The sequence below is a fragment of the Balearica regulorum genome, chromosome 14 (genome assembly GCF_011004875.1).
Source record: "Balearica regulorum gibbericeps isolate bBalReg1 chromosome 14, bBalReg1.pri, whole genome shotgun sequence".
NCBI lineage: Eukaryota > Metazoa > Chordata > Aves > Gruiformes > Gruidae > Balearica > Balearica regulorum.
The window spans coordinates 9,998,920-10,024,543 of record NC_046197.1 but is presented as its reverse complement, the minus strand read 5'-3'; the positions used below and the strand labels follow the sequence as shown (position 1 = coordinate 10,024,543).

The 25,624-nt window shown below is 41.5% G+C and overlaps 1 protein-coding gene across 3 annotated transcripts in view; it reads right to left on the bottom strand.

Moving 5' to 3' along the window:
* The window catches only part of UBTD2 (ubiquitin domain containing 2), a 58,143-nt gene that overhangs the window by 20,097 nt on the left and 12,422 nt on the right, over positions 1 to 25,624 (bottom strand). For all 3 annotated transcript variants that reach the window (XM_075766237.1, XM_075766236.1, XM_075766238.1), the window contains one exon: positions 7,174 to 7,410. In XM_075766237.1, the coding sequence (XP_075622352.1) occupies positions 7,174 to 7,410 (237 nt within the window). The remainder of the gene's footprint in view (positions 1 to 7,173; positions 7,411 to 25,624) is intronic.

Below are 25,624 nucleotides of genomic sequence, written 5' to 3'. Positions count from 1 at the left end.
CCTAATCATTTGAATTAGAGACCATGCTTCAACCTGTCTTAGAAAAGTCTGATTTCAGTCCTGGATGGTATGAAGAAATCCTCTTCTGATACAGGATCTGGCTTTAATACAAACCAGTTTATATGCCTATGATATATAATACCTTTTATTAAATTAATACCAAATGGGCACAGCCACTAACAGTTGATAAAAAAGGATTTAAAAAAAGGACTGCTGGCACTTGGGTGCTAACTTTCCCTCTCTGGGACAGAGAGCTGTCTGGTTCCTTTTCACCAAAAGCACTGAATGCTATTTTCATCCTTAGTTACTGTTGCTACAAAAATAAGCTACCGTGATCACTCCTCCAGTCCTTCGCTCCAGGTCATACGCAACCTCGGGCAGTTTTGTTGTGCCAGGGCAGGTCTGTACACCCTCCTCTCTCCTTACAAGCAAGGATGAGGCTGGTTGGGATGACTAACTCATATTGATGGCATATACTGCTCAGCTTCCCCATCATCGTGTGCCTCAGCCCTGCAAGGAAGAGGAAAATGGTATTTTGCTTATGGGTTGCTTCTCCCACCAGTACGGACCGTGTTGTCCATCCCATCTCAAACACTGGGGACAACCGCTTCAGGCAAATGCTGTATTTCTCACACCAGCACGATCTTGCTATATAAACTTTTCATAAAAGTATTGCAGAAAAGAAGTTAGAGCAAGGCAATTTCCAGCCTGAAATTTCCCCAAACATCAGAATAATCTCAGTAAGGATGGAAACAACGTAATACCACTCACTGAACAAAGGTAAGAAAACACTATCCTAATAAAGGTAACGCATGAACAGTCCATCAGTGCTAGGCAGCAATAAAGCACACTGATGCTCACCCGTGTGCCCGTCCAACACTTCTGAGCACAGACGCAGCTTTTGTTTCCAAAAAAGCTTCAATAATTCTTCTGATTTACTTTGCGACCAATGAGAGAAGGTAAAATACCAGCTGCAGCACAGAGCAGAAGTTTTCCAGCACTCCCAGTGATTTACCTAAGCAGTGTAAAAACCTCCTTGGGACTTCTTGCACAATGAAAGCAATCAACACTAAAAGCAACGCTGACATCTTGCCAAATGCACCCATGCTATGGGCTGCCCCAAATCACACCGTTCGATCAGCATTAGCTATTGCCCTCTCTCCCCTTCCCCTTGCACTCCCAAAGTCTTGAGCAACAGCATGAAACTCTTCATTTACAAACAAAAATGGAGTTTTCAACATAGCAGAGGGTAACTTTTTGTCGAGTACAATCAGTAAGTGCTCACATAGGCTAAGTACTAAAAAAACCACCAACCCCCAACCTGATCAGTAAGGAGCACGTGCATCCTGACGGGTCTGTTGAACCCCAGTACTGCACCGAGATGCAGCTGAGCACTGAAGGACGGCGGGTACGCGAAGCGATGTAACGTCCTCTCAGCAACAGTCTCCGCAGCCCCAGTGCACACGAAGGGCAGGCAGTGCACAGAGGGATGCAGGCACAGCCATTAGAAGCTGCTGCTCGGTACAGGGAAACATCAGGCCCGAAGGCAGCAAATATCACAGTATGATGCATAGTTACAGCTCAATAGGGAAAAAAAGAGTTTTGCTGAAATTAGGAATTTATGTTTGGACTGGGGTGGGGTAAACAGCGGAGGCGAAGCACGCTTTCCTCTGCACCACTGCTGTTGGCTTTGGGGTTTTTTTGTTTGAGGGTTTTTTACGGTTTTCTGTTGAATATTTCACCCAAAGGGGAAGAAAACACTTTATTCACTGCAACAACATTTTAGTAATTTCACCTACTTCTCCCCAGCATTTAAGTTAAATACTCACATCCCCCCTTTTCATGATCTCAAGTGTTACACACAGTAAATGTGACAGTTCTGCTTGCACACAAAGAGCCCGCGCTGCAAGACTGCTCATGGAAAAAGCACGCTGCGAGCTACAGAAGCTGTATTTTAAGGCACAGAGAAGTTGACTGCTCCCGAGCACAAAGCCACTGCTTAACAGAGAGGCCCTTTCATTGTTCAAATAGTATTAAAGGAGTTAAATTCAATATACTGCTAACTATGCTACAGTAGATTAAGTGTTCATCCTGAAATTTAAAAACTCCACTTAACCCCAGACAGATTCCAATTAATATTAACTACTTTCAGGACAAGTTCAGCTCAACACTAACATTTGGTGCAGACCCTAATAAAATACTACACACTCCAACATTTCCTTTTTGATAGCTGAGAAGTATGTAAAGTGTTTTTCATTAAATTTAAATGGCCTCATTAATAAAATATTGAGGATGTGCTACTTTAAGACATCAGAAAAAAAGGTATAAATTGGCGATAACGTTATTTCTATTTTTAAATACATCCCACAGAGGCACCCAAGATAGATGAGAAGTGCTAAGCCCATCCCACAAGCTTATTTATTTATTTAATACTTCTTACATGCTATTTTTAACCTCAGAAGACAGCAAAAGGCATCCATTAGAAAAATTACATTGGTTAGAGTTTTCCTCACATAGGTTAGACAACTGAGATAGCTGGCTGAACGCAGTGTTAAGAAGAGATGGGTTTTTTCCTCACTTCCCTATAGGTTTCTGGAATAAAAAGCAATTTTATTTTTTGCAGTATCAGCATGGCCAGAATCTGTATCTGCAAACCTCAGTCAGTCCTTACTCAGTCCCCATCCCCCTCTTTCTCCAGTTCCCGCAAGATTTAATTTTGTAAGTAATACAGGGTTTGAATGCATACAGAACACACTTTCCACACAGGGACAATTAAAATGTAGACGTATGGGTTTAGTTTGGGTTTTTTTAAGCCTCAGTTGTGCACATAGAAAAGAAATGAGAGGAAATGCCATAGTCTCATAGTATTGCATCATTTTGCAGAAGACCTATTCCTTCAGGAGAGGAAAAAAATTAGTTTGAAAAATTCCATGTTTTCAATAAAGTTAAGAAATTTATCTTAGTTGATGTTGGTAACGCAGTTTTCCTTAGGAATCAAGATTCTTTGGTGAGCTAAGAAATCAAAGAGCGTTCCATCCTTGTCTGTCCCATTGCAAATACAAGTTTTCATGTACAAAATGCCAGAGCTACATTGTCAAATTATTTACTTAGGAAAAAAAAAAAATCCTGACTTGATTTTTACACATCATCTTCCTACATGCTTGTTTTCTTTGGGGAAATTGCAGAGTGTTTTCACGCACAGCCTGAGCAGCGAAATTTCCCTTTGCCTCCCATTTGAAGAAACAAAGCCTAAACTCCATGGAAGCACTCCTGAGGAGTTTCTACCAGGGTTTCTGGTGGACCAGAAGACAAAATTGCATGTAGGCATTTAGGTGTTATTTCAGGAAGCTCTGCTAGCATTTCAAATCTCCTCCTAATGTTGTTACGGAAAACATGGCCTTAACTGGATGTGTGCTGCCTGGCCAGGTAAACAGTTACAGGCAATAAAAAGGGTATAAAAAGATGAGTTTCAGAGATGACACGGGTCCCCTGCCATCCTCCAGGTCCACGTGCAGAACCCAGCTCAGGGTGGAAGGACAGACCACCCCACGTGGGGCACAGCACTGCTCAGCAGTTACATGGGTAAATCCAGGTGGTAATGAGAGCCAGGTAAGCACAGGACTGGGTAGTTAATGCATATGCAGCAGCTGGATCTTAACAGCTATTTTCCATTCTTGTTAAATTTTGCACAAAGTGAGTTTTTGTAAACAAAACCATGGAGGGTTTTGGTGTCACTCAGAACAAGCACAGTTTGTTTGTTCTACCTGTCTGGAGATAAGCTCAGTTTGCTGATAACAGGCATTACTGACCCCAAAAATGGAAGGCTTTTATTCATAATCTATTCATACATGGTACTAACAATGCTTGATGACTAAGAAATACTTGAATTTCTAAAACAAGTAGCTTTCTCTGTAGTGGAAAGGTCACATTGCACAGGCAACTATGCAAGCAGCTGATGCACAAGACAAGTGCCACCAGCAGAAAGTTGGATAAAAAGCAAGTAATGCAATTTTGTGGGTACAAAAATCACTACTAAACTCAAGATCCTGGATAAATATTCAAAATATTTTCTGTATTTGGAATCCAGCCTCAGGCCAGGCCTGGCTTGGGCAACAGAGCCTGTGATACAACTTTGATTCCTGACTTATTTCTGAAATATTCTGAATACTCTGCACGTGGGCCTTAGAAAGCAGACTACAGTCTGCCAGTAGTAGGCAGGACCCCGAGCAAATTGTCTGCTGAAAAGCCAGACTTAAGGGGGAAGAAGTATGTGAACTCTTAAGTATTGCATTCAAGGGTTAATTTCCAGGGCACAGCATCCATCCTACATTCCTCGGGCTGCCCAAAGAGAAGAAATGTGAGTTATTTGCCCAGTTTCATTTTTTGCTTGCAACCAGAAACTGCTGGGACTTAAAGCTTTAAACTCTGAATAAGCTTAATAAGCAGTTATTCAAGAAACTAAGAAATACTATTTTCAAAATCTGGGAGTGTTGAAACTATACATCACCCGTCCTCTCTTCTCGTAAGCAAGGAGCACAGACACACAAGCGACTCCATCTCAGAACGCAAAGACACATTCTTCCAGGCAGACCTAAACTTTCCCACTTGAATAAAATCCTCCTCTGCAATTACAAGTTGTTATGCCACACTAACGAGAGGAAGCAGAGACCTAACGTGTCAAACAGCTTCTTTGCGTGACTTGATGCCATAAATTTAATGTTTCCCCTGGAAGCACTGTTCATATGTACACTTGTACAACATTTCAACTGAATACACAATCTAAGGCTGTCAAAATAGCTCATTACCGGGGTCTCGTCAAATTCCATAACCACATTATACAAATAATATCCCGCTCACTGCAAAAGCACACTTGTGATTCAAATTTTCATTTACTAAAATAATTATGTTTCTATCAGTCTTCTGTGTACAAGCAGACTCGGCCCCTCACTGCGGAGTGAGCATTCACACACTAAAAGACAATTCTTTATGCTGAGCTGAAGGCGGATCTGGACAGAACTCACATAAGCAGTAAGACATGACACTGGAAAATAATCTGTATTCTGCTAAACCTGCCCCACATGTAACACTGAGTTTTCCTGAACTCTACTGTTTTTATTTTAGCAACTAAGCAAAACAATGCAGTGACTACCTTAGGTTTGCAAATACTCAGTCTCCGAGATATAAATTATTTCCATTTATCTGAATGGAGACCTAAAGTTATCAGTAACTTCTGTTATCAATTTTGCCAGACCTCTCTCACCTATACAATGCTGTCCAGCTCACAAGCTACCTCAACTCCCAGGTTCTTTTGGGATATTTTCAGCAGTGTAGATGTTTTGGAAGGACAAAAATCCAGGAATGCTATTGATTTAGAAGGAGAATATTCTGTTGTTTTCTGGACACAGAATAAATATGCTATTTAAAGTACATTACTGATATATAAAAATCGAGAAGCCTCGTAGGTAATTTATGATTTCCAGATTCTGATCAGTTTTATGAACTAGTGCAAGGAAAGAAGCATGGTATGACAAGCATAGGAAGAAAGATGTTTTCTGATACCAGTTCCACACTAGACAACCTGACTCCTTTCTCTATCTTTTGAAAACCACACTAGCTTATAGCAGGGAGATTATTTTTCTCTCTCCAATGGATTGGGCCTAGAATGCCTACAGATCTCCAACAAGTCTGTCAAAGAGACCTGAGATCTCCTTGGCATTGGCAAGTTCTGGAAATAATTGACAAATTTCTTTTTAGAACTACAGCCACTGCAGAAATAATTTCTGTAGGCATAACTGTCCTTGACAAAAACTCACTCATTATCAGTCAAACCAGCAAAACACAAACCTCCTTGAAAACAAACAATGACCTGGAGGACCACAAAAGATCGTCCATGAATTATGGAAACGCAAGGTCCTGTCGCAGCACTGAAAGTTTCCACCTCCCAGTGATGCTGCAGAGATCCCAACTGCTGAACAGGAGAGGGGAAAACAACACGCTGAGCCCCAACAACTTGTAACGTTTCACTCTTCAGTACGGGAAGAGACAGATCCCAAATCCACTCCTTCCAAACTAAATACATGATCAACTGTGACTTCTTAAGGAAACTGAGGTCCTAAACACCACCAAAAAAAGGAAAAAAAAAAGGTAATATAAGTCATCAGTCTCATGAAGACTAGCTACCCTGGACAGCAAGGTATGCAATTTTGGACATCATCCTTTTTCTCTTCCTGGGAGACCCTAATCAGCACATATATGTCATCTTTTATACAGCATTCAACTCCACGTGTCTGGAATAAGTGAAACATTTGGTGCAAACCTCTTCATGCCCCTTCTGAAGGGAGGAGGCCAAGTAGAGCCTAACCAGAACACACACCTGCTTCAGCTCAGTGTGTTTTGTTATGGGTCCTTGGTGGGGGTTTTTTGGTGTGGGTTGTTTTGGTTGTGGTTTGTGTTTTTTTTTTTTTTTTTATTTCATGTTACTGAAGCTACAGATCCATTCAATTTTATTATTTTTTTTAAAATGCAGAACTTGAACTGTATTACTATTGGGAGTAAAGGGGAGTGATTCATTTCAGAGGGTGGAGTGAGGGAGAACAGTGAAAAAAAAATCAGAATTCAAAACAAGAGGGTGAAAGGGAAAGCACCTGAAATAAGTACTTACAGTTTATCTTGTACAAGATCTTACAGCAGATTGCCAGCACCAAGTTTTTGGGAAAGCTTTTCATACTCTTCAGAAAATAAATTTAACAAAACAAAACAATTCAAGTGCTAAAGAACCCCCTAAGATCGGGGTGGAAAAAAAGTCTACTCCCTTACAAAGGGAGGCTGGAAAAAAAAAAATTAAGAAAACTGTACCTTCGAGCATGCAGGTGTTTCAAGAGATTACAGAAAGTCGCAAATGTTGCCTATGGAGGTCAGACTCTAAAATTGGTATTACACCATGTATCTGATCATACATTCCAATTTAGGTAACGACAGAAAGGTAGCTTTTCTTGGTCCCTCTGCACACTAATGTAATTTTGCTTTGAAACACCAAGCAAGAAGACATTGTGCATACTGAAATACAAGTATTTACAAATACTGCATATATGTATCAATTGATTTTCAGGTTAAAAAAACATTTGCCTTAACCTACTGTTACATTTAGGCCACATCCATCTTAGATGAACCTACCATGTGGTAGTGTTATATTTGCACCATCAATGATGGCTTGTGCCAGTTCATGATCATTGCTCTCGAAAGCATGTGCAGCAGCCTTGAGGGCATCCCAAATCTCCTTGCGGCCTTCAAAAGCTGGTGCTGTGTCCCAGAACTCGTCTCTCTTACTGCGCAACTGTCCATCTGTCATGGGGTAATCACTTTTCCATTTCGGTTTCTCTTTTTTCAAGGGCTGATTACGACCGAGAGCAACTGTGGAGGAGAAAGAGGAAGGGAAATTAAAAAAGGTAATAGCACAACATTACTGAAATGCCCTTTGGTTATTCTGTTCAGGATCTACGGAGCTAAAGTTACTTTCAGGCAACCCTGATCCTTTTTTTCCCCATCTCCTCTGAGGCATCACCTCCCTTTCCTGCGTTCCAAGTTGGTCTTAGCCCCTCAATTTTTCTAAGAGGTAACTCCTGATTGCTGATGTCACCTGCACCCCTGAGCACCCCACAACTTCTCCCCAAGCTCCCCAGTAACTCCATGTCCCTCCTCGGGAGACTCACACCCGACACAGGCATCTTGCAAAGGCTGTAGCAGTGGTACAGCGAGACACCCGTTATTCCAACACTGGGGCGCAGTGAGACCACGCTGCATCTGGATCTCAGCTCTATGCTGCTAGCAACGCGCTCTGCTCAACAAACATGATACTCTCTTAATACAAGAGTTTTAAGAGGCTAAAGTTGGTGGAGGTTTTTTTGCATCATCTCCTTTTAAACAGTTTTAATGCAGATTAAGTATATGTAGAAAGGCAAATAAGATGCACAAAGGCTAGGACTGTCAGAGACAGAAATCCCTAAAGAATAATCCAGGAATCTACCAAGCTTTAAAAAGGGGTTACCTCATTCATAATAAACAGGAAAGCATTTGTTTCATTTTAACTACAGCTATTTTTGTGTAATAGCCAGTTAAGATAATCACATAGGTATAATATTGGTGGATTAAAACTACTTGCTCACTTTAAATTACAGCACTGCTAAGACTGTGCTAAGCCCCTCTCTTCCATTTCTGCAAGGGGCTATTTCAACTTCTGTTGAAAGGAAAAGGAAAAAGAAGGGAGCAAACTTCAGTGCGCACCAGGAAGAATTTCTCCCTGCAGGAGTTAAAACCCCATTTCCTTCAGCCCCCTCCTTGCAGCGAGAAGCTCGCTGTGACGGGACCCTGTGAGGACAGTATGAGGAAGAGAGCAGTGACAAACCACAAAAACAGTTCTCACCACGGCTCAATACCGCAAAACCTTGAATACATAGTTTAAATGTCTCCAGAGGAAATGAAGCGTCCTTCAACACTTAAATTTAGTTTAAGTGTGTTTGCAGCTGAAAATAAGCAGCCCCTCGATGGGACAGGTCATAGCAACTAGGTGATGAGTACTGAATGCTCCTGAATGACAGGTAAGCTACACAGAACTGAAGTCAGTTAAGGATCTCACCACATATGATACTGGAGAGACATCCTCTCCTACACTCTCTGTGAAGAGCCCTTGCAATCCCAAGGGAGCAGAAGAACCTCAGCTGCTGCGAGGCCAGGGAAGCATGAAGAGAAGCAGTCTGTCACCCCACGTTCATGTTACCAAGGCCAAAATATCTCTTATGAGAATGAGACACCACAGCTGCTGCAATAGCAAAGCCTGTGGAGCAAAGCTGCAGTTTATCAGGTGCTCCTGGCTAGTCTGCAAGGATGGGAGAGCACCAACGCAAGGATTTACATCTAGCATTCTGTATCCCATGGCCATCCTTAGAGATAATAAGAAACATTTCCTTTCTCCAGAGTTGACAATAGCTGACAAGAAAACCCTTATCTCTCTCCTCAAATTTACTCAAGCATTCAGTTTTCAATGGAGAAATAGTGAAGAATATTTAGACATTACATAGTTCTTAATCTACACTTACGGTATATCTCTACAGTTAACTAGAAACCATACTTATGGTGAAGAGTATGTGTGTGACAGAGGATTAAGTGTCAATATATCAGAAATACTCATTTCAGATAAGCTGCAACATTTTGCTAAAATAGTATTTAATTCAAATATTCCCTTTCCTTCCTTGATTTTTTTCTCTGCCACAGATGCACTCAGCTGTCTTTCAAACAGCACCCACCACTGAGCACTGGCTCTCGGGGTGCTGCAGAAGGCATTTCAACTTCACATAGGCTTTAAGGAGACCAAAACACATAAACGAGGTTACACCTTGCACCCTCATACGGTCTCACTTTATATGACCAAAGACCTACCTACTTAAACTCAGAATGACATTCACACTTAAGCTGAGACTTGAGTCATTAAAAATACAATATTTAAAAGAACTTCTGATGGTAAGGTGACATTGCCAACTACATCAAGGCATGAGCCTTCTTTAGATTAAAAAGACACAGTAGAAGATATATTTGCATGGAAACAAAGTCAAATCTTAATTAAAAGTCACCAACGACAACTGCATGGCACACATGCAATGTTTCCAGCTGGTATTCTGTATCCCATGCAGAAACTAACAATAATAAACTTCTGAATCCTTTCAAGTGACCACAAACATTTATTGCTTTTTGTTTCCATGGGATTGCTTCCATTTGCTTTTCAGAGAAGTGCTGACCATTTAACAGATTTCAGAACAGCAAACCCAAGTGTTTACAAAACACCAAGTTTCCTGGCAAAGCCCAGCCGTTCCCAGTCCAAGCCTCAGCTGAGCACACGCAAGCTGGGAGCCGATGACGATCCAGCCTAGAACAATGGTGAAGGAGGCAGCCCAGACAAGATGGACTGCATGCATTAAAAAGTGTATTATGAAATTGTAAAAACATATGTGGTAAAACACTTAAGGAATTGTTTCCTTATTAAGGCTTAGCAGTCAGAGCATGAAAATTTCAGACAGACAGAACAGGACAACGCAAAAAATTTGGGTCAGTGGGCATCTTTTCTTCCATTCTACTTTGGCTAACATCTGTTTGCATGTACATTGAATTAATGCTAATTTATCCCACAGGGCACTCTCCTTCTCCCCAAACATTAATTATGAAAGCGGGTTAAAGGCACTTCCCGCAGTCCCTGAGCACGACGGCGTTTCCTGCACACAGCCCTGCCTGCCTGTTAGCCAGCACCGCGGCAGAAACTGCAACAGGCCATTTCTCCCCCTTGCTTCCCCCTTTGCCCAAGACAGCATCCAAATATATTGCTCTTCACCAGACAAGAATAGCAGGAAAGAGATTAAAGAGACAGAGATCGTAACAGTTGCAAATAACTTCTCCCTGAAGATACAATCCTTCCTACACAGACAGCAGTGATGATAAACCCAGTGATAAATTCTTTTTTTCAAGTTGGAAAGAAGGATGGTAGAAGAAAGTGACTCTACAAATGCCTCTAAAGCCAACTCCACTCTAACAAGCCATTCATCCCAGTACTAAGCCTTTAAACACAACTTGGCTTCACAAGCCAGTATCTAAAAAGGTCTTTAGCATGTTTACCACTTACTAGAAGTGCTTCAAGAATCCCCTAAAAGCTTTATGCCCTCCCCTGAAGAAATACTAATCTCTCTCTAGCTGTGTGGATAGATGGAGCAGAAGGGATACAAGAAAATTAAGACACATAACAAAAACAACAACAACAAAAAAAAAGGTGTAAAAGTGCCCCAAATCTTTCCCTTTCTACCTCATGTTTTAGTTGCTAAAGAGAAACATTGCTACATGAATTTCTACAATCAAAGATTTGGATCACATCAAAGGACTTTCCCTTTTCTGTAATAAGGCTGATAAAGACTAGTCAGAATAGGCAACGAAATAAACAGTCTGAAACACTTTGTCAGGTATTTACAGTAGTTTTACATTCCTTTCCTTGGAAGTAAACTAGAGCCCAAAAGAAAATGTTGACTTCATTTAAGACCGTGCACATCAGAGGCACAACCAGCTTGCAAGATCTGGAAGAAAAAGTAACATCCACATTAATTTTTCATCTTACATCACTTCAACATAAGTAAGAAATTATTAATATCCTGATTGAAAATATGAATAGCTTATAAATGCCTAGAACGCATATTCTCTCTGGAGCGATGCTGAAAGTTGCCCATCTCAATAGAGGGCAATGGTTGATATTTTTGGCAAGAGATTTATTTAGAAGGAAACATGAAGACCATTAACAGTCCACTTTACAAAAAGGAAAAGATCAGCACATTAATAACACTCCAAAATAATTTAGGCTGTTCTCGCTCCAACAGTTCACAGATATTCAGGTGGTGCTGTGGATCCCAAAGAGGCATAAGAAGTTGCTGACAAGCTGCAGGACCTTGCTTAAGAGCAGCCTTTCTCAGGGAGGAGAGCTACACAGGCCACTACGTGGCCTTACAAAGGATTTTCCTGGGCTGCTCAGAGGGGTTACTGCAAATCGATTACAGACACTCTTTATCCTCCTGGATATTGGACACGTTCTAGCCTTAAAGATGCCTCCTGTGCTGTTCCCCTCCAGTTTGCATTGCACTACTACTTGCATAGTACACAGAGCACAAACGCCAAATACCATTTTTAGGACTTGCTAAGGTCCATTCAGGTTAATGGCAGAAGCTGTAGCTAAGAAGGTACAAAGTCCTGATAACTACTAGTTGCATAATGAACTTCCTAGGGCTCAGCATGCATAAGAGAAGAAACCCAAACCTATCGAGCTAGGCACTCTGGGATACAGTGGGGGCTGGGGCAGGAGTCAGGATTGCAGCGATGAGCAGCAGGCTGGAGAAGCAGGCGAGCAGAGAGGCAAGTCTTGTCTGAACTCAGCATCCACCCACCCAGCACATCTGCCGTTCAGGTGTCCCTACACATGTGAAATCCAAGTGCTGCTCAAGCCCCCTTCCTTCCCTACTCAAGCATCCCTTGTTAGGCTGTTTAAAACCTCAGTGACCTAAAGACAGTGGCAGACAAGCAATATGCTGTTTTGTCCCATCAGGATTTAGCAGCATATAATGCATTTTCCCTTCACAGAGTACCACCCCAGGATCCTGAAGGTAGCTACTACTGTCTAACTCACTAATCTTAGCTCCTGGCAAACTACAAAGTCTTATTTTTCAGAAGGAAAGACTTATTTCTCCTGTCCTTGCAGACTATTTTATAACCTGAATTATGACAGTTTCTCTGCCTTCCCTGCAGCTTCCTATCAAAGCAAGGGAATCAGTAATGTTATCAATGCTGAGTGAGCTTATGCAGATAAATCCAGATATTTAAATCAGTTTCTTAACAGAATGTCAAAAAACGTCTATGTAGAACTTTTTTTTTTAACAGCTGTTGTGTTTGTTATGTCGCTGTCACTGTGGATCACAGTACTGCTGCCTCCTCCAAAGTGGACCAGATGAGTAGGAGCAGCTGGTAACGGAAGAGTCTCATACTAAAAGCCAATATCCAGCTAAAGCATTCATAATTCCTAGTTTATACACCCATGAACTGTAGCACTGGATAATCAAATTGGATAATATTTCTGCCCCAAAGGGGTTACTGTCAAATCAAATAACACAAATGCAACAGCCAAGTGAGACATCAGACAGCTTATAGCCTCTGGAGAAGGACAGGTGGACCTCTGCTTCAATTGTGAATTAGATTTTCCTCCTTCCCAGTTATTGCCCATGCAGGTAACCCTGTAAGAGAGGCCACAAGATTTGGTCCCCTGTTACAACCCAGAGTTACCTCCAGCCACTGAGCTAAAAACTTAAGCATTTGGGAAAACATCTCCTTTGCTGTCAAGTCAGCCTTACGTGAGCTTTTCCCTCCCACCCCATTTCTTCAAGTATCTTTCACCTATTTCTTAAAATAATGTTAGGAATAAAATTTGGCATGTTAAATTCATGCAAGTGCTCCACAGTGAATTTCTTCCTTTTCCTTTGAAACACAAGCATATGTTGCTTGTAGCATTAGTCTTTTGCTGTTCTTGTAAGAGGCAGGAGAAACTATACCAGCTTGGCCAAAGCGTGTGTTGGAAAAGTCTCCGTGTACCCACAACCCACCCAGGGCACCGAGAGCCCAGCAGCAAAGTTCCCAGGAGAGATCTAGGCTGGACATGCTCCACTTTAGGACTGGAGGCCCAAAGCTGTTGATCGCCATGCATCCACCAGCAGCTGTGTGCCAGAGCTGCAAGAACAGGGCTTTTCTGGGCTTCCACGTCTCTGCAGATGTGTATGAAGACCAACACACAACAAACAACAAGCACTGGGGAAGGCTGGCATGGAGGGACCCTCAACCTGTGGAGCACGAGTTAAGAGCAGATACAAGCATTAGAATACAGTATCAAAACATTGATATGACACTAGTATCAGGAAAACCTCGCAAGATCTGGTAATTTTTTTTTCTTTCTTTTTTTTTGTTTAGGAAAATATTTAAAAGATGACAACTGCTTAAGTGTTGAGAGATGAAAAAGATTTTGAATGAACTGTGAGGAAAGGGGCAGGAGTGCCTAACAGAAGTGCTGAAAGAAGAACAGAAAAATCACCAAAACAGAGTCTATCTGAATGGGAAAGATGAGACACATTTTCGAAAGTGTTCTCGATGGAAAAGATACGATTTGATGACTGTCAGGCTCCATGGGAGGAGGACAGAAACGATAAGCTGTCGAGGAACCAACGCAGACCAAGATCAGCAGAGGCTGGGGCCAGCAAGGAGAATGCAGCACGCAGGTACTGTTCGGTTTGCTGAAACTGGAGACATGCACAGCTTCAACAGGGGAAGAGATATCCTCCCAGGGACATGTAATTTGAGAAACAGCAACGGGTAATTATTCGAAGACAGTCAGGAGAAGCTAACTAAATATTATACACATTGAACTAATGATCAAAAATATTTTCTTTACAAAATTGCTTCCCTGCTGAGGATCAGTTGCTAACAAAGTATTTTTCTAAGACAAATGAAATGCAAAGTAACAGTTTATTACCCATAAAGTTTCTTTTAGTAATAGTCCCCAGGGTTTCCCTCCCCACAATCAGTGAGCAGTACTCTACTTTATCAAATGAGTCTCATTTTAAATCTATTTTGCTCCAATTTCCTCATAAGATATCTCGTAATTTGGTATCAATATCTACAGTTCATCCTAATAATTTTCTTTGCATCATTCTCTAGTGTAATCCTTTCAGTAGTCAAATTACAATAGTGTTTGGAGGAACAGCCAGTACAAAGGAGAGGTGCAGAAAAACAGCGAAACCAGGGAGGGGGCAGGGGGAAGCGTATTGCATCTAAGTAGACAATTTGAATTACATTAAGTAGCACAGGCTTACACAATTTAAATCACATTAAGTGGCACAGGCTTACACAATAACGGGAAAACGGCAGAATCTTATCTGTTTATTTCTAGTTTTCAGCATTTTTATTTCTTAAGAAGGTTACATTTTTGCAAGGCAAGAACAGTATTTTGGAAAGGAAGTGTCCCCGGACAGTACTAAAAGACTTACAGCCTTACAAATGAAATATTTCACTGAACAATTAAGTTTTCCTAACAAGGAAATGAAGCAGCACCAAGATTTCATATGAAAACTAAAGAAAATATCTGTTAGTACAGTCCTAAGAGTATTCAGAGCACAGTAACATTTCTGGGGACCCTCTGGGATTGAGAGAGACGTGAGCTTTCCAAATGCTGTGTGTAGACAGACAGCTAGATATAGATAGATATAAAGACAATGCCTGAAACTAAATTAAGTTATAGGCTTTTTCATGAAGGGAGATTGGGGAGGGCGAAATGAACACTACAAGAAAAGCTACGTTTCCTGATAGAAATTCAAGTTATGTCTTTAAACTGATGTGTAATGAAACATCAAGCTACAAACCCAAACCCATGTAATAAAGGTGTAGGCAAACCAGATAATTTTGAGCCAGACAAGAAGTAAACTTGTGGTGTCAAGCCTTTTAGAGCAGCAAACCTAGCAAAGACAAATCTGCACACAAGAAGTGAATCCACCAACCAGCGCCACGGGCTATTCCCCCTTTGTCCTACCTAGGAGAGGGTGAAGGAGGGAATTAAAAAAGGACAAAAATCAGACGGAGAAGAAGAACCACCAGCAGGGGACAGCAGACTGATCACCATCACTCAAAGCCAGGCTTGCACTCCTATGTGAGCAGCCTGCCAGACACAACCTGTGCTGGTGCTAAATGATGTATGTGGTCCCTCTGGGGAAAGGGGGTGCCATCAATCACTTGTGACACCCCTATGCTCAAAGTCAACCAGGCAAACAGTGCTGTGTCCCCCAGCTGCTCACCTGTGCCAGCACTACAGATGTCCCAAAGCATTGCTCAGAGCAGCAGCAGGGAATACACCTTCCCTGTTTCTCCAGGTCTCTCCTCAACTCTTACCCAATACCTTCCTCCAAAAGGAGTTAATTGCACAGAAGAAACTGTAGTGAATAAAATGCAAGTTACACTGGTAATTACAGGCAGCTTTGGACAAGTCACACATGCACAATGCTTCCCCTCCTCTCCGCATACACAAGGCATTAAATCTTTGCCAAGCCAATCCAGAGGCTTCACAGCATGAGATATAAAACACATGAGAGTATGAGGGAGTATGAATGCGCTGGACAAAGATAAAAATTGACTCTAATTACCAGCTATTACACTGTATTTTCCATTTCTCCCATCATTTTCAACAGGAACTACAGAAGAAATCAAGAGTGCTTGATATTTCCAGGCAGCTCATCACCCCTCACATTTCAAAGAAGCCAGCAGTATTGCAGTGAGAAATAAAAGCTTCAAACTTTTGAGATCTGCTGCCTGATAGTACACCAGATCCAAACATCCCACCTCACACACGCAGGATCTATCCAGATCACCAACAGTCTTGATGCATGCTTCGCGCTGGGACACGCTGCAATAACGTAGGTCACCTTTCACATAAATTTAAAACATATCACCGTATTTTCTGTAACGTGAGGTGCAATTCACAGCTGAGAGCCAGCTGGCAGGAGGTGAACTTCAGCCTCCCGTCTGTTCATGCAGATTTTATGAGGACAATTCCTCTGCTCCCAGAGCTGCAAGACCAAAACAGCAAACCTTGATGGCTACAAACAATCTGAATAATTGGTGTCGGTCAGAGCAGTAATGCAAACAAACCCACTGTGAACTTCTCAACTGTTATTTGCCTCAACATTTTAAACAGTATTTTTCAAAGAAAATTTTTCACATTGGTCTCCCACCAAAAGCTCAGCACAAGATAGACATTGAGGTGCTGGAGCACGTCCAAAGAAGGGTAACAAAGCTGGTGAAGGCTTTACAGCACAAGTCTTACAAGGAGCAGCCAAGGGAACTGGGATTGTGGGAGAACAGGAAGCTGAGAGATCTTACCGCTCTCTACAACTACCTGAAAGGAGGTTGTAGCCAGGTGAGTGTTGGTCTTTTCTCTCAAGTAACAAACGATAGGACAAGAGGAAACTGCCTCAAGTCGTGCCAGGGGAGATTTAGATTGGATATTAGGAAGAGTTTCTTCACCAAAAAGATTATGAATCATTGGAACAGGCTGCCCAGGGAAGTGCTGGAGTCACCATCCTAGGAGATATTTAAAACACACATAGATGTGGTGCTTAGGAACATGGTTTAGTGGTAGACTTGGCAGTGCTAGGTTAACAGTTGGACTTGATGATCTTAAAGGTCTTTTCCAACCAAAGCGATTCTATGATTCCCTAGTGTTAGTTCTATGGCTTTATTATTAGTTTACAAAAGCTTTGCGGTTACTCCTGAGACTTGTCTGCCCCACCAGCTTCCTTCTGGAAGCACAAGCAGAACACTTCCCAATCATCTTGATTAAGCTCGCGATGCAATACCTCTTCTCCCGACACATGAAAACATCTAAGGAAGTGAACACCTTTATAGAGCCACCACCTCAAATCCTCAGTGCCTCGGTCAAGGGGCGATCACAGATGAAGCAGGAACACCATCAGGCAGGGCAAAGGCCAACTGATGCCCATCTGTCTTGGTCACACCCCATCAGAGGAATCTCAGAGCTACAAATCCTGCTTCTGCAGCCGGCAAGAACAGCAGTAGCTATACTGGCTGCTCGGCATTAGCTTCAGCTTCACAGTGAAGTTCTAGTAGCATGACAGTGGAACAGCTTTGAGGGACAGGCATTATCAACTCAATTACCTGTATTGTTTATGTCAGAATTTAAACCGTTCCTGTTGCTGCTAGATGCATGTTTTCAGCTGGATCCAGAATAGGATAAAGATTTACCCATTCCCAAATCAAGGCGTGCAAGCACCAAGACCTTTGATCTGTACCATCTACAGCACAAAACTAGACTATCTTTTTGGAAACCTACGACAAACACCATTAAGGAAGCTGTCAGCAACATGAAACTATTCTATTTGACATAGGCTGTATAAAGTACGCGCTTCTTTTGACTTCTGCGAAGCACAGTTTAAGTTAAGACTCGATGGCAGCTGAGAGCTTGGCATCAACACAGCCTCTCGCATGCAAAACAAAATAATCACAGCACGCAGAACAGCAGAGCTGGAAACAGTTGTGGGAAGCTGCACAAAGCTTACCTAAAAAAAAAAGCCCAAAGCCCAGCACTTTGTCTCCCATCATGAGGAACAATGTAACTCAGCAACTTCACTTTTAAAGTACTAAAACTCTTCTGTATCTTCTCCTCGAGTCAGTTAACAGGGAAACTTTAGACACATCAGATAAAGCCAGAACACAGCAAGTTCCTCTGACTGCTCAGCTCTGTGCCAATTTATTGCGATGATGTGGGCATCTGTCTGCTGCTCCATGCCAGCAGCACAGACCAGTCTCATCAGCTACCGTGGATTTAAAATAAAGAAAGATCCAGTGTTTCCAGCAGCAAATAAACGTTGTCCTGGCTCAGAAGCCCGATTCCTCCTCGATGACATTCTCCTCCTGACCACTGCACAACAAGCATCTATATGAACTGCTAAGGAAAGATTTAAAGATGTTTACTGGAGGAGGACATCCCTCTCATAAAAAAAAAAAAATCTTACAATCGGAAGTGCTGTCAGTGCTTCTCCACACACCGACAGCCAAGTGCTGCACACTTCGAGCCAGGCCCAAATCGGGGTCTGGCTCAGCAGCATTTAAACCAGGCTTTGCTTTAAGTTGGCCTAAGCTATGGGAGCGGCGCAGCCAGTGCCAGTCTCTGTCATGCAGCCACAGATCGACCACACAAGGTCATCACAAATTCTCTGAGCTCAGTAAGTGACAGACAGGGACATCTGCTGTACATCTGGTCTGTGTTTAACACACCACGAGAACTTCCAACACTAGCACAATTTTCATTTAAATTAAAAAAAAATAAAAAGAATTAAAGGCAGCCTTATCTTTCATCATGCCAGAATCAGAGAAAGTATTAAGCTGATAATTTTCTTTAAACAATGCAGCTGGCTCCACCCTGATTAGGTGCAAGCGTGTTGAAAGCCAGCTGGCAAACCGTCCTCAGCAGACCCACGTGCAGTGTGCGTACACATGGTGCTGCAACTTCTGAAGACTTTCTGGATGATGCCATGCACGAATTTAACTTTATTACAACAAGTAAACCCAGGCTTCTGCAGCTCTTCACCCGTTCACTGGCTCAGGAGGAAGGGCAGCAAGGGAATTGCTGGGAGGGGAAGTGTGAAGCCTGGCCGGGAGAGGATCCTGCCCATGGGGCAGAATAAGTTTCAACATAATTTAAATCTTTTTAAAGCCACGACTATGGCTCAGTGCTACCAAGGAAATTTTAAAACCAACAGAGATCCTAGAAATCCATAAGGTTCCCCTAAAGTACAATTGCTTAGGAGGAGCTGCACAAGTCAGCACAATTTCAGATCCCATCTCACCACAGTGTTAGTTTGCATTGAACTATGCTGCATTAAACCCTTCCACCAAAATTTGAAATTTAATGCATAATATAAGGTATAATAATGTGTAATAGAAGGTATAATGCAGAAGACAGACAGCCAATTTAATGTTCCTAACGAATACTTAGGGGAACACAGCATTGCTTGCCATGTCACTTCTCCCATGCACAGCAGTCACAAATTCCAGAAGGGAGTAAACATAAAAAGCCTCCAAGTTGGGAACTGTTTTTACAATGACCAATGATTAAATTAGCTTAGTTACAGGATCTAACACTGTGTCTTGAATTTATTCCAGTGTCACAGTTATTGGCAGGGATAAAGTTTCACATTAGCCAATTAACTAAATGCACTATTACTGTATCTCAGCTACTTAAGCTCATCAGTTAATTAAGAGATCAGTATAAGCTGAAAATAGGAATCTTACCTGACACACATACCAAACGTACATTATCTTAATGATTTAATTTTACAGTTCTGTGTTACATTCTACAGGTGCTATTTGGAAAACTGGAAGGCAATTGCTCGGTTTAAGGAACAGGTGAAAGATGCAGAAGCAAACATCAAAAGAAATTGTATTTCTTAGAATGATAATACCTGCTTTACTGAGCTCTACGTTACAAGGTAGTTCTTCCATGATAAAATTACAGTTTCACACTCATTACAAATTACTTCTGTATCAATTCTTAGATGCTTTCAACTTGGTTCCCATTTAAGAAGTGTTTTACCTTAGTCTCAAAACCTAGCACTCATTTTCCCAGGGACTATGCCCTGGTAATTTCTGAGAAGCATGTCTGCCAGTGCAAGCTGAACAAGGCAGACCTGTGGGCACACAGCCGTGCTAAACATCTACAGCTGTGGACAGATGTGTAATGGTGGGATAATGCATTCTCGATGCTTCTCAGATGTCAAGTTTCTTTCTGCAAAGTAATCTCTCAACCAGCTCTTAACATTAGGTGATAATGTCTTTAATAGCTGTCAAGTCAGTCCTGCCATACAAAGCACCAGCACACCAGTGGTTCAGAAGCAGAACACAGAGTACCCCACTTGTTGATGTTTATCCTTTAAGGTCACACAGTACAAGTCATGACACCAGAGCATCACTCAAGACTCTTCCCAGAATGTGGACCTGGTTTTCCATCTACCACCAAGTCCATCTTTTTTTGGAATATTTGTCCTTCCAGGCAAGTTTACAGCCATAGCATAAAAACCAAACAAACCAAAACAAACCCAAGGCCTTGCAAGGGTGAGACTTTATTTCTGCAGTAGGTTGATTAAAAAAACCAGCCCAAACCCAACATAACAAACCCCTCCTCTCCGTTTCAGCTGCCCTTAGCACAAAAGGCTTTTCATCCACAGAGAAGGTTTCTACATGCTACAATATTTTAACTAGCAGGACTCATCCTCCTCCCCTGCTATCCCTCATTTCCCATCACTAAAAAGCAATTCATCACAACATTAACAAATCAGTATGACCACAGAAGCTAAATGATCAGATCACTGAGCCTCCAGGTGCTCCCAAACAGAGAAATACCAAAAGAACTAGGTCCATTTCAGTGTTCATACGTCTGACTGTGCACACTGAACTTCCGCAGGGCAGAAGCCTGACAGACTGGTGGCTTAAAGCCCCAGTGAAAACCGAAAACATTCATTTACTTCTCTTCTATAGTCAATACTTTCTGGATCCACAATCCAATTAATAAGCTTGAAAATCTATTCATGGAAGTACATATGCTCACAGCCTAAGCAAACTCCAGCCGTGAGTTCAATAGCATGTCATCTAAAACAAGTGGGGGGAAAAAAAAAACAGCTAAGGAAAAATGATGATGCAAGTGGGATTTTTAAATAAGCAATTGTGAAACTAAGTTCTCATCTGTTCTTCTGGACAATCATTTTCCAAGAAACTCCAACAGCCAAGACTGGAGAAAGCTCAGTAGCTGGAACGTCTACGAATGGGTGTAAAGGCCAAGCAGCATCAGTAGCTCAAAGGTGCAACACTTAGGCTTCTCAGACAACAGTGATACGGAACTGTCTTTGGATGCTAAGTCTACTCCTTCTCATGCCTCCACCAGACATTAGAACATAGTGTAAAGAACAATTGAAGATAAATTTGAAACTACCTGCTTGAAAATTAATTCCTCCTAAAAACTCTGGTGGGGCTAAGCCCACATTTGATCTTCGCCCCATGTGAAGAATAGGAATTTGCCCTAAAACAATGCGTAAAAAAAGAGAGCCTCAGAAACTAAAGTGGACACCAAAATCTGCTTAAGTGACTGCATCAAGTTGATAAAATGAAAGCAGTTACTTACAGGAGCTGTGGGGACCCAGGAGCAGCTTATAGCAATTGACTGACAGCTCTGTTCTCCAGCTGAAAATGCTGGAGATTACAAAACATGGGAGGAAAACAAAATCAAATCCCAGAAACGAGAGCAGTTCAGAGAGGGAAGCTGAGAGCGTGGAAACAGCATAAAGACCACCTTCTTCTGAATGAAAGCAAAGTTGGATAATTTCCCCACCACCCACACACGCATCCCACCCCATGTCTCACGGTGTCTGTAGTTCCTCTCTCGTGCCGTAAGGTGCCACATCCCTTCTGTACACTGCACCTCTACACTAACATGGTGACATCCGTCCTCTTGTCTCTGTTTTACATGGACATTTAATTACGCAGATCTTTGAGGAAAGGCTAAAATACGACATGAGTTGACTTTTCATAGCTAAAACTTGTTTTCAACTGCAATCTCCAAGGTAAAAGATTTTAGGAAGAGAACAAGCATCACACAGAATCAGAGAGTTCATCACACAGTTGATCAAAGCTCCTGTTTGTTTTCCAGTACTTAAAGGAAGGGAAACAAATCATACTGCCCTCAAAAAAAAAAAATTCTCCTAACTATTCTTCTGTAATCAGACTAAGGACTTACTTTCTATACTGCTTTGCTACGTAATTTAATAACTAACAACAGTTTAATGATAATAATTACACCATTAACTAGCACAATTCCCTTGGAGTAATCCTTCTTTTGATGGTAAACGCAGAGAATTTCCTCTTTTGTGCGCTCCTTGTGTGTAATGCGAGATGGCAAGAACCAGCAGCGTACAGGGATGATGCAAACATGAACTCTGTGTTCAAGGGTTTGGGGTGTTTTTTTGTTTGTTTGGCAGACGACAGGTTGGCATATTCTACAAGTTTAGTTTACTTCTCAGTGATCAGATTAATACTGATACAGTTCACAGGACAGATTGGATATTAAAAAGCAAAGCACAAAGCTTAACAGGTGATGCTTCAGAACAACTTAGTATAGAGAAGTTTTATTAACTTTCATCTGCAAGCAGGATTTCTTTAAAATTGCACAAAGTGTATCTATACTATTTTATGTGCTATTTACTACTAATACCCAGACAACTTAAAAAGACTAAACTGCCTTTTGAAAAGCATGTATGCCAGGCCATATTATACATGCCAACCTCTTAGCCATAAGGAACTCCTACCTTTCAAGTACACCTTTTGTTAAGAAAACTATATTTATCCCAGGGTTAGAGATAAGTTATAATACATGAGGACACAGTGTGTTGCTTAGATAATTAGAAAGATATTATCCGTCTTCCTAACATAAAATGAAAAATGTGCAAGCCTTTGTTGCAACCTGTATACATGTGCATATGACTCACACAGCCAAGCAAAAATAAAACTCTACCGTTAAATGGGAGCATTTGAGCAAAGTAGCCTTAAAACTACGTCCTTCCAAGGCCATTTTAACTCCTGTGGATGTACTCTGGGGGAAAACTATTAAAAAAAAAAAAAAAAACAAAAAACTATTATAGCCTTATGGTCAAGGATTATTGACGCCATCCAACCTTAAGCCTTTAAGCAAAGGTGCCCGAATTACAACCATAAACAAGGAAGCCTCCTCCGTGAGCACATATGTTAGCTGCTTCTATGAAGCTCCTTCTGCAGGAGCCTGCTAACCCCCATGAGATGGAAGAACCTTGAAGTAGGCACAGGAAACTGCCTTCTTCATTTAAATTGCTCAAATGAAGATAGATTAAAGTAGCCAGAGCCTTTCCACCTTTAGCAAATTCATTTGATTTCTTTAAAAAGTCCCTGACCACAGAGGTCTTTAGCTGTATTAATGGACTGAGCAATGCTTGTTCTGTACCGAAGGGCAGCGTTTCCAACAGACACAACAGCACATCCCTTAAGTAACTCCTTTTCCTTTCAAACAAAGGGATCGCTACATAATTTGATTTAAAATGCATTTAATTCGCAGCAACTCAGAGCCAGCTAAAAACTGGCAGTGCAATGATTACGCTGGCAATGGTATCGGCTGTTACGTACCCAATAGTAGCTGAAGTAGGTCTTGACCATGGGCTTGTCTTTTCTAAAAAGATATTCAACATAATGCTCAAAAAAGCTTATTTCTCCAGTGTAATCATCTATTCATAAGCAAAAGTAGTATCATTTGTCAGGACAGATGCACTTTTCCTACTTTTTCACATAATTTAAGACATGAGTGCTGTAACAGCCGATAAGCGTATGTTGATCCTGGACTTGAGAGCTAAGTTTCTGTAGAAAAAGTGTTTGGTTCTGAGTTAAGGCAGAACTCTACAGTATTAGGCAGACTCTCTTCTCACTCCTTCTCCTCTTACCTGAAAGGAAAATAAGCTGAGCTACAAATTCAAAGATAGGAACTTTGACCAGTAATGAGTGAAAATGCATCAGCAAAAAGATTCTTATTTCAGCCACTTGAAAACAAGAGCCCAGATCTCCCATGGGTTTTCACTGGAGGTATAACTATTTTATTTAGGTAGAGGGACTTGTGCAAGCATAGAGAAAAAAACCCAAACCAACAAAACCCACTGATTGCTGGCTACAGCAATTAAAAGAAGAATTCACAAAAATGGCTGGATACAAGTATATTCTGGATTCACCCAGCTCACTGTACTAATTACTGTGCTGTAATGAGCAAACCGTGCCCATGAAGTGCTGCTGCTTCTGCAGGTCTGATCACGGGCTCCTCAAACCCAGGACCCAGCAGAACCGAGGCTGCATTTCTGACTCCATCACAGTAGCAATCAAGTTGTAAACACGAAAGAAACCCATTTAGACCCCCCCAGTGAACAGAATAAGTACATAAAGAAAGTATTTAAGTTTCCTTGCTTTTAAAAGCCTGTATCAAAACTAGGAATGGAAAGCATATGCTGGGAGTCGAGCAAAGCGAGCAGCTCTGTGCAGCTCAGGCCAGGCCCCAGGCAGTGATTTCTTCCAACAGTAGTTTCCCTCCCGCTTACTTTTTAAGCTGTAGCTTTGGTCCATAAAACTATGGCTGGCATTCAGGACTCTCCCTATCACGGCAATATTTAGGCACTACTAGCAACAGTAGCTATTAAAAAAAATAATAATGAGAAAGGCAATAAGCAACAAGAGACTCCTTTGCTGTAGGAAGAGTAATCTTTGCTGGGGTACGTCCAAGATGAGTACCAACTACTTAGAGATGGTTGGAAAAATCAAGTAGGTAGAATAATCCTCTGCATGTTCTCTCCGTACTAAACCTGGAAGTTTGATCTCTACTATTCTGAACCAATCCCTATTTTTATGACAGAGCTGTAATTTCCCCTCCCTGAAGCACAGCATTTTCCCCTTGGCTATCACAGAAGAGCTTGTGTCTTCCACTTTGTTAGATACCTACACCTGGAACAGCAGGAGCTGATCCAAACTGTCCCAAGCTCTCAATCCAAACTGCCACTCCAAGAAAGCCATTGAAACACGTATGTTTTCAGCAGTCACACTGCTTGGAAAAGCTAGTCCTAGGAACATTCAAAGACTGGTCAATAAAGTATCCGGTACTCAGTTAATCAGCCACAACTGTATTTCCAGAGAAAGAGCAGGATGTAATATTAGCCACAGAGGAAGGATGGGGGGGATAGCTGTGTGATCCAAAGGTTTTTGACCTGTGTAAAAGGATGAGCATGAGAAAAACACACCAGAAAATGTTCATGTCTCAGCAGCCCTCAACACATCTCCCCTAGCTGCAAAGAGCTCATTCGTAGGGGCTCATTATTTAGCATCAAAATTGACTTTAACACATAATAATCTGCACTGAAATATCTTGATGGAAAAATACTTGTTTTGTGAGAAAAAGGGTTCCTTATTAACCTTCAACATAAACAAGTTGGAAAGTTTCAAAATAGGAACAAGAAAAGAAATGGTGCAGATAGCTAAGGATGAATTGCATGACAAGTGTTCCTTCAGCTGGAAAAATCCTCATATTAATTTATAATAATGAAACAAGACACACAAAATAAGGAAGGGTGACTGCACTGAGCAGCTAGAAGTGCACTTTATCAATGGAAGCTGAATTAAACTTGGAAATTTGGCAGGCAGAGCAATCAGATAGCAACAGCATATTTGAGTAGGCAAACCTGGAAAGAGTTTTAAGACAAGATTAGATCAGTTGGTGGAATTTCTAAGACAGAATATTCTGTTTGACACAGCACTGAATTAGGGAACACAGAAGCCTTTGCTGGCACTGCCATCTTGCATCTTGGACTTTGCACAACCTTGTTTTAAGCTGAATTGTCATTACTTTAAAAATCCTATTTTATTAACAGGGTCGATGGTCAGATAGCAGCGCTCT